The 13,131-nt window shown below is 41.8% G+C and overlaps 1 protein-coding gene across 1 annotated transcript in view; it reads left to right on the plus strand.

Moving 5' to 3' along the window:
* The window catches only part of GPC6 (glypican 6), a 1,382,124-nt gene that overhangs the window by 322,748 nt on the left and 1,046,245 nt on the right, over nt 1–13,131 (plus strand). The window contains exon 2 of the mRNA XM_075563532.1: nt 11,915–12,073. Within this exon, the coding sequence (XP_075419647.1) occupies nt 11,915–12,073 (159 nt within the window). The remainder of the gene's footprint in view (nt 1–11,914; nt 12,074–13,131) is intronic.

Here is a 13,131-nt window from a genome sequence, read left to right on the forward strand (position 1 = left end):
AATTATGTGAATGAGAATTACTTTCTCCTGGTTGGTTTTTTTTGGGGGCGTCTTTGCCATCTATGAGGAGGTCATAGAGGATACGAGTTGGGCTGGGATCGGCACTTCTGCAGTTTGAAACCACCAGGCACTTGGGAGAAAGATGGTACTTTCAACTCCCTTAAACAGTTATGGTCTTGGAAACTCCCTGTCATAGTTCTACCCGGTTCTACAGGGTCACCATGAGCTGGTATCCACTCGATGGCAGTATGAGGGGGTACCCCCAAGAAACCAGAATCACAACCCCCTCCAAAGCTATGTATTTAAATTACAAAACAACCTATCACCTTCAAACTACTCTCTATTACACGTAATACATTTGCCAAATCGGCGATTCCATTCATGGAAACCTTTTCAAACTCATCTGTTTGGATGGCTGACAGCACCTCCCTTGTTGTTGTTTTTTCTTCACCTCTTCTACATCGTCAATCTGTTGTCCTTTCATGTCTGTCTTTGTGGAAACAAAAATAAGTTGCCCAGAACGAGGTCAGGTGAAGTGTGTGGGGCAAAAGAGGCATGCTGGTTTTTGTCCAAAATGGATGTACTGAGATGGCTGTGTGAGCGGGTGCATTATCATGGTGGTAAAACCAGTCCCTCATCTGCCACAAATCAGGCCTTGTTTGTCACATACTGTTATGCTATATATTTTAAAACCTCTAAATAGGAAGCTTGATGAACAGTCTGACCTCCTGGAAAGAACTCCAAATGTACTATCCCCTTCACATTAAAATTAAAAAAGAGCATAGCTTTGACCTTTGATTTCACTGAATGAGCTTTTTTTGGTGAGGTGATCATGGCACCTTCCACTGGCTTGATGGATGTTTGCTTTGGGGTTCAGTAGAAGAGCACCAAGTTGTGTCACCAGTTATAACTTTGACGAAAGTCTAGGTCGCTTTGGAGCTGCTCTTTCAAAACATGCCTGGTTTCCAGTTGATGCTCTTTTTCCTGGTTTCTCAGGACCTAAGCCACAAATTTAGCAGCGATTCTTCTCATTCCCAAATCTTCTGATAAAAATTTGTGGAACCAAGCTCCAAAGTAGTCCCAATAACTTCCCCGTGTCGTCCCCGTGTGTTTTTAGTTCTTCGAGCACAAGTGCACTAATTTTGTTGATATTTTCTTTCTTTTTTCTTTTTAATTAATCATTTTATTGGGGGCTCATACAACTCTTATCATCATCCATATATACATGAATTGTGTCAAGCACATTTGTACATTCATTGCCCTCATCATTCTCAAAACATTTGCTCTCCACTTAAGCCCCTGGCATCAGCTCATCATTTTTCCTCCCTCCCTCCCCACTCCCCCCTCCCTCATGAACCCTTGATAATTTATAATTTATTATTTTGTCATATCTTGCCCTGTATGACGTCTATCTTCACCCACTTTTCTGTTGTCCATCCCCCAGGGCGGAGATTATATGTAGATCACAAATCTTATAACACTCAATCATTCCATTGTATTAGGCATACTGGTAAATATGTTGCCATCAACATTTCCAAAACATATTCTTTCTACTTGAGCCTTTGGTAGCAGCTCCTTTTTGTTCCTCCCTCCTCCACCCTCCCACCCTTGATCAATTTATATTATTATTGTTATTTCATATCTTACATTGTCCATTGTCTCCCTTCACCCACATTTCTATTGTTCATCCCCCCCCATCCTTGTGATGGTTTAACCACCCCACCCCACCCCACCCCACCCCACCCCACCCACCCGCCATTTGTGAACATTTTCATTGTTTGGGAAGTTGAAGGACCTCAAGGATGAGGTTTCTCATCAATTGACTGTTGTATGAAATGAGAAAACCACTCATACACTTGAGTTTACACACACTGCTGTCCTTGTAAGCTGTATCCAACATCACAACAGTTTCTTCAGCATTTTCCCCAAGCAGGAAACACAATTTCACAGATGCAGGCTGTTCTCTTAAATTGGCCATCACAAAACATAGGGCTTGAGGGAAACTACTTCTAGGAAAAAAATCAGGGTGACCAGAGAGCTTTCCTCAGGGATGACACTGGGTTCACTAACTCAGAGTGAGTTGCGTTATCCTCCTGTATTGGGAAAGACGCATGCTTTGGAAGTCCAATTCAGCAGAGCTTTTTGTCTTTTTGGGGGGTGGGGTGGGGGAGGCACCCCTCATATAATATCGATAGATGGATCATTCTTGTTAATTTAGCATTTTTATTTTGCATAGTTCTGATAATGGCACAAATCTATTTCACCCATATCATTTACTTTGAATGTATTTATCTAAATCTAATCCTATATTCAGAGAATAATGTATTTGCAATGACAACAAATAAATAGCTATTAGATTTAGTAATCACACGATCTGATTTAAGAGACTCTTCTGAAGAAATCCATTTCTCTTTATCAAAAGTAATTTTGTATATTTATTAATTGGAGCAGTTACTTAATTTTATTTATCAATCATAACTTTAATTATTCTATATTTTAGTCTTTACTTAGATATATTTCATATTTTAGCTTATAAAATTAAAATAACTTCATTAGAAAGTATTCTCTAGCCATTGGGCTATATACTTCGGCAGCGTTATCCCTAGTTATTCCATTTCTCGCATGTGAAAAATTGAGAACCTTATCAATTCACATTAATGGCTAGCAAGTAAGCTATATGTTAATTGATATCAGCTAGCTAGCAAATTACAAGATGTCTAATTTCAACACTACATTATTATAATTTAATTATTAAACTATCCCACTAGAGAGGTTAACTTAAATATTATTATATATTTTATATATAGCATATGAAATACTTGTATACAAATAAAATACTTGAAACTGAAAATATCAATAGATATGACTGCTTAGTTATTAAAAATTAATCACAGTGAATTCAATAGAAATTAGACTATGAAATAATTTTCAAAAATGGCGAGCAGTTAAATACTGAATAGTGGGGGAAGTGAAGTAGCAACCTGGAGGCGTAGTAAGTGATGGTCGGTGAAGGAGAAAGATGGTCTGCATTTGGGGGCATGTGCCCACCTGCACCTGAAGAACCCAGGCCCTTTGGATTATGCTCTGGCAACACGAGCTTGATGTTGACCATTTGAACTCACTAGTCACTCTGCAAAAATTTACAGGCACAGAACGTTTATGGGGCTTGTTTAGTCTCTTCTATACTGTTGCTCTGAGTGACGGTCGACCTTGATAGCTATGGATTTAGGGTGTTTTTGTTGTTGAGTTGCAAAGTTCAATTTTTCTTTTGAGTAGTAAGGAGCTAGGTATTTGTGGGAGAGGCAAACATGCACCCAGACGTACTTCTTCTGGTTTTTATAATAGTGTTATAGTATTACCACCAGGGTCCTTGCATTATCATCCGGCAAGAAAAAACATATATATGTAGTCATTTTGAATGAGTCAGCCACCTGACTGTGTAGATTGCTCCTCTCTTTGACTTCTTATAGACTTGCTTTCCCTCGTCCCCACTCTACTGTGAACCATGGAAATATCAGGTCCCACGTTTTTAATGTGGCAGAGCATCCTTCTACTTGCAAATCATTACAATTGAACTTAAAATAAAATGCATGATACTTTTGCTGAAACGCTGAACAAAGGAAAATGTATGCATTTTATGACCTTGGGGAAATTGATGTTTGGGGGATATTTGTGGCTGAAACTCTATGAAACTTCCTTCATGAAATTAGATTGGATGGAAAGCATTATGATTTCTAGCTCACTCCATGAAAAAGAGCTTTTATGAAATACTAAACCAAAAAGGATTACAGTTTTGAATTGGTGTGTGTCTGTGTAGCGGTGTGGTGTCTCAGAGGTATAAATAGAAGGTAGCGTGCTAATTTGATACAGTATTAGATTTCTTATAAAACTGAAGGTGCTGTCAAGAAATGAGCATGTGTTTTATTCTTAATATGGGCCTGTGGCAGGGAGCAGATTCGAGAGATAGAGCTAAAACATATACAAGCATGAAGGACTAGAGAGGAAAGGCTAAGGAGATCATGGAAATCAATGACATTGATTCTCATTGTGGGCCTGTGAGCGCATGGAAAGTACAAAGAGTCATTTTCCCCAGGCTAGACCTTCTAAAGGCCATTGGGGGGGGTGGGATGTTTCCTTACCCACTGACCCAAAAACAGAACCAAAAATACCATTGTTCAAGTGGCGGGGAAAGGAAAAGGGTGAAGCCTTCCTCTTCATTCCTAAGAAAGACATCAAGGGGTTTCATGGGTGCCACTTATGGCCTGAACCTCTCATCTGTTATCTCCTTCTGTTGTTGATGTTAAAGGCTGACAAAGGTCCTGCACTACAAGAGAACCACATATCCTGACACTTGCAGTCACTGTGTCCCCCATCTTGTTTTGGATTTTCTGCTTTTCCCCGACCCTCGATTTCACCAAGTACAACACCTTTTTTTCCAGGGATGTGAGGCAAAGCCTGGCCATACTCTGGCCAATCCTAAGCAGCATTCTGTCTTTCAACCCAGATTTGGTCATACTTTTAGAGGTTCATGACCTATTCAATATTCTTCACCAATACTATAATTCACAGGTATTGCTTCTTCTGTGGTCTTCTGTATTCATTGTCTAACTTTCACACATATAAGAGGTGATTAAAAAGGCCATGGCTGGGGTGAGGCACACCTTAGTTTTCAAAGTGCCATGTTTGCTGTTCGATTCTTTAAAAGATCCTTTGCTGCAGATTGACTCAAAGCAACTTTTCCATTCATTTCCTGATGGGTTTATGATCATGAACTGTGGATCTAACCAAAGTGAAATCCTTGACAACTTCAATCCATTTGCCATGTATCCTTAAGACACTTAAATTGCTCTTTTTGTGTTCTTTATGCCTATTGAAGGCTGCAGTCTTTGATCTTCATCAGTAGGTAATTCAAATGTCCTTTCAAGAAGCAAGGTTGTATCACCTGCATTTAGTAGGCTGTGAATACATCTTCCTGATGCTCTGTTCTCCTTCATATAGTTCAGCTTCTTGGATTGCTTCCTCGGCTACAGGTGATATTTACAAACCCATTGCTGAGTACTTTACTGATGAATTAAAGGATATTTATTTAAAAGATGATTGTCCCTTACGTATTGACTTTATATAACCTATCATCTACGCAGAATTCAACTCCATTCCCCCATCAATGCTTAGGGATAGAAAAATCTGTCGATAATATGATCAACATCTGCATTTTAATCTCTTTTTGAATTGTTGATGGTCAGAGAGTCCCGGGAGTCACAAGAAATGGAGATTTGCTGACTGTTTTTGATCTTCCTCGACTTGATATTTTATATAAGTGAGTGCTCTGTTGGACACTGATTTCTGACGAGATCATACTGACTCCTTCCTAGAGTCTGAAGCACTAAAAATGGTTGTTCGGAATTCTTTGAGAAACATTTTCAACATTTGCTTGCTTTTATTCCTTCTCTTACTGGTATAAGCAATGCCCTCAAGCCAAAGAGTACCAACACCACACCTATAATTGAACATGTTGTGGTCTTAATTTTTAAAAAATATTTTTACTGGGGGCTCATACAACTCTTGTCACAACCCATACATAAATCCATTGTGTTAAGCACATTTGTACATATGTTGCCATTATCATTTTCCAAGCAGTTTCTTTCTACTTGAGCCCTTGGTATCAGCTTCTCATTTGCCCCCTCCCTCCCTAATCCTCCTTCCCTCATGAACCCTTGATAATTTATAAATTATTGTTATTTCTTCATGTCTGGCACTGTCCGATGCCTCCCCTCACTCCATTGTCTGTTGTCCATCTCCCTGGGAGGGGGTTATAGGTAGCTCATTGCAATTGCTTTCCCCTATCTACACCAGCCCCCTTCCCCTTCCCCTTCTCCTTCCCCTCCTGATATGGCTACTCTCAATATTGGTCCCGAGGAGTTTATCTGTCCTATATTCCCTGTGTGTCCAACTCTTATCTGCACCCATGTACATGTTCTTGTCTAGCCAGATTTGTAAGGTAGAATTAGGGTTATGATAGTTGGGGGGTGGAGGGAAGGAAGCATTAAAGAACCAGAGGAAAGCTATATGTTTAATCCGTGCTATATTGAACCCTGACTGGCCCGTCTTCTCCCCATGACCCTTCTGTAAGGGGATGTCCAATTGCTTACACATTGGCTTTGGGCCTCCACTCCACCTCCCACTCCATTCACCTTATGATTTTTTGCTCTGGGTTTTTGATGACTGATACCCGATGCCATCAGTATCTTGTGATCCCACAGACTGGTGTGCGTCTTCCATGTGGGCGTTGTTGCTTCTGAGCTAGATGGTCGCTTGTTTATCTTCAAGTCTTCCTTGTTGCAAGTGTCAACACCCTATGGAGAGTCTCAGTAGAGGATGTATTAGTCTGTGTACATTAGGGAAACAAATCCACAAAAACTCATATGTATAAGAGAGAATTTTATATAAAGTTTAAATGCACATCAAGAAAACATTCCAACTCAGTGTTTCTCAAGCCCACAAGTCAAACATTAACCCATATGTCCGGCACCAATCCACAAAGTCCTTCTCCCTCTCACAAAACAGACACAATGATGCCCACTTCAGGAAGAAAGCCCAGTCAGTGAATGTGTAAATAGCTCAGCTGCTCCAGCACCCAGGGTTGCATCGGGGTAGGTCCACGTGGCCTCTCGTTGGTGTTGTCTTGCAGGAAGTGAGCCTTGCCAGTTGCAGCTGGGAACTGCTAAGGCAGCTGCACCCTGGTGCGACCATCACAAAGCAAGAGACCTGAGAACTTTTAAAGGCCAGGCTCACCGAGCCATTTATCCCTCCGCCCTTCAATTAACCCCACCTGTGTTTGTTGGCCAGGTTGGCACAACAAACTACCTACCTCTGAGGGTATTAAGGATGACCTATCCTGTGGTTGTGAGATCTAAGGAAGGGTCTGGAAGCTGTCGTGCACTTTGGATTGCTGGATGTTGTTAGCAAGCAGAGGTGGTTTTATGTTTGTATCTTAATAAATCTCATGCAGAAGAAGGAGACTAAAAAAAAGGGGGGGGAGAGTCGTTTGGAGATAAATTGATAACCGGTGAAGAAATAACTAGGAGAAGACATGTTTGGTATTTTGTGGGCTGCCCAATGACCTCGTTTCTGTCTGTGCTCAGACAGTTATGAAATGTCTCTGCTCTATCATTTTTATCTCCGGGTAACCTTGTCTGGAGTTGGCATTGCATGAGACCGTGTATGTCTAATAGGGGAATAGGGTGACATGGCTGTGGGTACCCAGCCAGTTTCAGAAAGTCAAGGGCTGCAGGTTTATTTGTGTTTTTGTTGTTACTGTTTCAATATGTTATCGATATCTCTACCTAATCTCTTCTCTTTATTACAATCATAGTGGCTAGTACATCTCGGTGTCAAACGTCTAAGATTCTTTTATAAAATACTTGTGTAACATATAGAAAAATGCAGATAATAATATAATAAAATCCATGGACCCCTCGGCTAGTTTCGAATACCTTTTTAAATGAGTAAATTTGGTATAGCATTTCCATCCTCTTTTGATTCCACTTTTCCACATTTTTAAGCCCTGTCGTGTCATTGTGCTTTTTCTCACATCCTAAAGCAGCGAAGGAGGTCACTTTCATTCTCAATTTAATGTCGATCGTTCTCAGGTGTGAAGCCTTTTCCTATTCCGACTGTTTGTAAGACGGGTCCTTTGGTATCCGAGTTTGACCCATTTGGCTGCTAACCACAGGTCAGCACTTCAAAACCACCAGGGCCTCAGGAGAAGAATGGAAGTGGCTCTCTGCTCCCATAAAGCGTTACAGTGTCTGAAACTCATAGGGCCAATTGCACCCTGTCCTGTAGGGTTGCTATAAGTCATCATCGACTCGATCCCATTGAATGTAGTTTGGTTTTATATTTTTGAGATTGTTTTTTGTGTGGCTTCATTTCCAGTCTAGAAATTAAGCAAGGTATCAATGCCATATGACAAATAACAACTTATGTAAGTATCTATGATCTTTTAGAAGCATTATTTTTCATTTAGCTGTTTTCAAATGGAGCGGAGACATCATAGCACATGAGGAAACTCTAAACGCCTCGCACGGATATCATCTAAGGTCATAGGACAGACTACTTGAAGTACCAGTAGACATCTTAAGTGACTTCTGTCCCTAGCATCAAGTACTCTGTTCATTTGTTTTTTGGTGCCTGACAGTGACTTAAATCGCAAGGGCAATTTGCTGGTTTTATTTAGCAAGACATTGGGTGGATTTTCCTTCTTCCCGCCACAAATTCTGCTAAACATGTTTGACAGTAACGGGGTTGCCTCCATTGTAAATTCGCATTTTATGCAATAACGTACCATTTTAATTTCATGAAGTAAAGGATTGGCTTCTACTTGCAAATAGCACTGAAGGAAGCAATATTGTCAGGAGAAGTAGGCCAGTATATCAAGAGATAAATATGTTGAATTAAACGTGGGACTTTATTACCTTTTACATTACATTTCCATGCAACGCAAGCATTCATTAAACCCATCAGTGCATTCCTCCTTTAAGAGAACATTTTCTTTCTGCTAAGCAATGTCAACTGGTTCCCTAGACATGCCATTACAAACACATTCACTTCAACCTACAGTGAGTCCAATGCATTTAAGCAGACAAACAGGGCAAAAGAAAACACAGGGGACTATTCCCATCCTCTCCTTGCCTGGATGTCCAACAGACTAAGGTTATGGCACTCACTGTCCTTTCTTTACTTGAGATTTTCCTAGACAAGCAAATGTAAAACTGGAGTACATCTGTTGTCACTGGGAAATGTTCAAATAGCAACAGGAGAAAAGTATTTTCTTTAAAAAAAATCATTTTATCGGGGGCTCGTACAATTCTTATCACAATCTATACATACATACATTGTGTCAAGAACATATGTACATTTGTTGCCATCATCATTCTCAAAACATTTGCTTTCTAGTTGAGCCCTTAATATCTGCTGCTCATTTCCCCTCCCTCCCAACTCCTCCCTACCCCATGAACCCTTCATAATTCATAAATTGTTACTATTTACACTATCTGACATCTCCCCCTGCCTCCTTCTCTGCTGTCCTTCCCCCAGGGAAGAGGCTATACATAGATTCTTGTAATCAGTTCCCCCTTTTTGCCCCACATTCTCTCTACCGTCCAGGCATCGCCACTCTCACCACTGGTCCTGAAGGAGTCATCTGTCCTGGATTCCCTGTGTTTCCAGTTGCTATCTGTGCCTATGAACATCCTCTGGTCTAGCCAGATTTGTAAGGTAGAATTGGGATCATGATAGTGGGTGGGGGGGAAGTATTTAAGAACTAGAGGAAAGTTATATGTTTCATCATTGCTACCCTGCACCCCGCCTGGTTCATCTCACTACAACCCTTCAGTACAGGGTGTCCGGTTGGCTACCATTCCACTCTGCACTCACCCACATTTTCAATGATATGAATTTTTGTTCCTTGATGCTTGATACTTGATCCCTTTGACAGCTCGTGGTCACACAGGCTGGTGTGTTTCTTCCATGTGGGCTTTGTTGCTTCTGAGCTAGATGGCCACTTATTTATCTTTGCGCCTTTAAGACCCCAGATGCTATATCTTTTGATAGCTGGACAACATCAGCTTTCTTCACCACTTTTGCTTATGTACACGTTTGTCTTCATTGGTTGTATCAGGGAGGTGGGTACCCACTAATCTGGTTTTTAGCTCTTTGATGGCTGTTAACTGGTCTTTTCTTCACCTGGTGCTCAGACAGGCCGGTTTGCCTATTCCATGTGGGCTTTGATGCTTCTCAGCTAGATGGCCACTTGTTTATCTTCAAGCCTTTAAGACCCCAGACACTATATATTTTGATAGTTGGGCACCATTAGCTTTCTTCACCACATTTGCTTATGCACATGTTTGTCTTCAGTGATCATATCCGGAAGGTGGGCACCCACTGATATCTTTTTTAGCTCTTTGATGTCTGATAACTGGTCCCTTCTATACCTCGTGGTCAGCCAAGCTGGTGTGCATCTTCCATGTGGGCTTTGATGCTTCTCAGCTAGATGGCCACTTGTTTATCTTCAAGCCTTTAAGACCCCAGATGCTATATCTTTTGATAGCCAGGCACCGTCAGCTTTCTTCACATTTGCTTATGCACACATTTTTCTTCAGCAATCGTGTCAAGAAGGTGTGCATCCTGGAATGCCAATTTATTAGAACAAAGTGTTCTTGCATTGAGTAAGTGCCTGAGTGGAGGCCCAATGTCCATCTGCTGCCTTAATACTAAACCTATAAATATATGCACATCGATCTGTTTCCCCACACTCATATAAATATACTTACATATGTACATTCCAGTCTTTAGACCTCTATGAATACCCTTTGTCACCTAGTTCTTTCCTCTATTTCCTTACAGTTTCCTCTTGTCCCACTATCATGCTCTGCCTTCATTTGGGTTTCAGTAATTTCTCCCGGTTACCTTGCCCTTGCTGAATCCCTACTAGGCCACTCACACCCTCCTTGCTACTGATTTTGAATCACTTCTTTCTCCCCTGTCCCTGGGTTGGTCAGCACCACCTCCTTGCCCCCTCCTCCCCCTCTCCCGTGTCCCCCTGGAATCATTGGTCCCGTTGTTTTCTCCTGCAGACTATTCATCCAGTCCATCTTATCTAGATAGATCTGTAGAGATAATAATATGCACCAAAAATCAAGTCATTGCAAGATAGGCAATGACTGAGAACACAGCTATGACAATAAAAAGGGAAACCAATTACCCATAGAGGAATAAATTAATTAAAAGAAAAAATGTAAAAAGGAAAGAAAAACCTGTAAATAGATCAAAGTCTGATTTTTGATCTCTAGGTGTGTCCTTCAGTCAGGTCCAATGGGGTACCATGCTTTGGCCCCAGAGTCTGTCCTTTGTACTCCCTCAGGGGCTCCCTGCTCTGTTCCCATGGTTGCTGTGTCGCATGCTTTTAGTGGTTTGCCTCAGTGTCACAGGGTCAGTCTGGGCCAATCCCGCCCCTGAGTCTCTAGTGTTGTCACCTTTACGACCCTGGGCCATCAAGGGACAGTGTGTCTCGTAGTAGGATCAGCCATATTGTCCACTCTGCCCATTGCCTGTTCAGAGCAGAGATATCGTCTTCCAGGTTTGGTGGGCCAGGATGTGCTCCACTCTTTTTTCCTCACCCTTCTTTTGCTTCCATTTGTGCTGATCTGACATGCCCCTCTCCCCTAGCTTCAGCTTCAGTGCTGTCCTCTCAAGTACATTCTTCTGGGGTGAGGGGCAGTTGTGCATGTAGCTGTTTTGGGGGCTGAGCCCTCAGGCCCCTTCACTGGCTCCCCATTCCTTGCCGGCACACTGCAATTGTCTGGTAACTGCCTTTATATCTGTCCCCTCTTTCCCTGGGGAGACACAAACAATACCCTCCCCTTGGGTGGGTCAGTGCCCTATTCCCCCATCACACATCTTTTTTTTCCCCTTTCCCCTTTCCTCCCTCCACCCCCGTTTTAGTTGGCTACCGTATATACCCCTGGATTTGATCTGGCCCCTGCCACACTAACTGGACCTCACCCCTGGAGTGTTTGTATACAGTAGAGAAAAGTCTTTTGAGATCTTCCTGACAGGGAACACAGACTAAATATCAGGTTCAGCTCAAATCAGCCAGTTGCTTGGAATGCTAAGCTTGCTGACCGGTGAAGTGCCAGAACTCAGGGGTAGCTGGAGTGGGCGAGAGAGAGATGTTAGAGAAGCCATAACTCAACATGCATCAAAATTCCTCATCATTCCTTGTGGTTGTTTTGAGCTGCCATTCATCCAATCCATGCTTAGTCCTGGCGAACGCATGTGCAACCAGACCCAGCGATTGCTAGTGTTTGAGTCCATTCCAGATCCTTCCATAGTTACCTTTGTGCTTTTGTTTCAGGGGAACACTTGAGAATCTGTCCTCAGGAATATACATGCTGTACCACAGAAATGGAAGACCGCTTGAGCCAGCACAGCAAACTGGAGTTTGAGAACCTGGTGGAGGAGACGAGCCATTTTGTGCGGACCACTTTTGTGTCGAGACACAAGAAGTTCGATGGTAGGTGAAGCGTGTTCCCCTGTATTTTGCTTTTCTTTGACGATCTGGACCTTATCTGGGTGAGCATTACCTTTTCTGAGAGGGAGATTTGTTTCCTTCTCTTGAGCCGTTAGGATGCTGTGCTTTATTACTATTATTAGTTTTAGAAAACTGTGAGTGTTGACACGTGTAGTCATACCACAGAGAGCCCTGCCTTAACAAAGAGCTGCCTTGTCTTTGTGTTTTGCCTGTCGGGTTTAGTCTGCAGGATGGAGTGCAGGTTGTCATGAATAGAGTGATTCTAATTCAGGTGTTGGCCCTTCATAATTTGCCTTTGGGCATCACAGGGTGGATCCTTAAAATAAGGAAATAAATCAATGTTATTAAAGTGTACTGAAGTGCACCTTCTTATTAAGTGCTGATGGCATGGACTCCTTTATTTCCACTGACCCCTCTATAAAAATGTGACCACCTTCACATGGAAGTCAACGTGTTTTGTGCATAAGGGTTTGAACTCTCATTTGCTTTCCTGATTTTAATTCGTGTGTAAGGTTTCTATGTTGTATTTGCATGACTAAACATTTTGCGTGACGAAGCACAATGAGTGAAATTATTACTGACATTTTAGCTTTGAATCGTCTCACCAAACTTCAGAAGAATATTCCACCACAAATTCATGTTTTTAAACTGAATTACTAGTGATGGCAAAAAAGTTCATCTTTCTGAAGGGGGGTTGTCTTGTGTGCATTTGAAATGAACGCACCTGACGCAGATCCTTTGGAAACCAGGCTGCTGTGTTGTGCGGGCCATTAGTTTGGGGAACTTCCCTTGTACCCCTTACCTTCGGGAGATCACGTTGCCTGCAGTAACAGAGCTGTTCATTTGCTTGGTCCTCTGGAGTCAATGCATGATAGAGCTTGTTCAGAACAGGCTGGGGAAAAAGATTTTCTTTTTCTTTCTCTTTCCTCTGTAATTGGTAAAATGTTCCACTTCATTATTGTGTTAAAAACTACTACACCAACACCAATTTCTTTCAAATCAATCCTTGAAGTTACGAAGAGCAGGTCCACTCCCTATTT

Source organism: Tenrec ecaudatus, chromosome 11 (assembly GCF_050624435.1).
Source record: "Tenrec ecaudatus isolate mTenEca1 chromosome 11, mTenEca1.hap1, whole genome shotgun sequence".
Taxonomy (NCBI): Eukaryota; Metazoa; Chordata; class Mammalia; order Afrosoricida; family Tenrecidae; genus Tenrec; species Tenrec ecaudatus.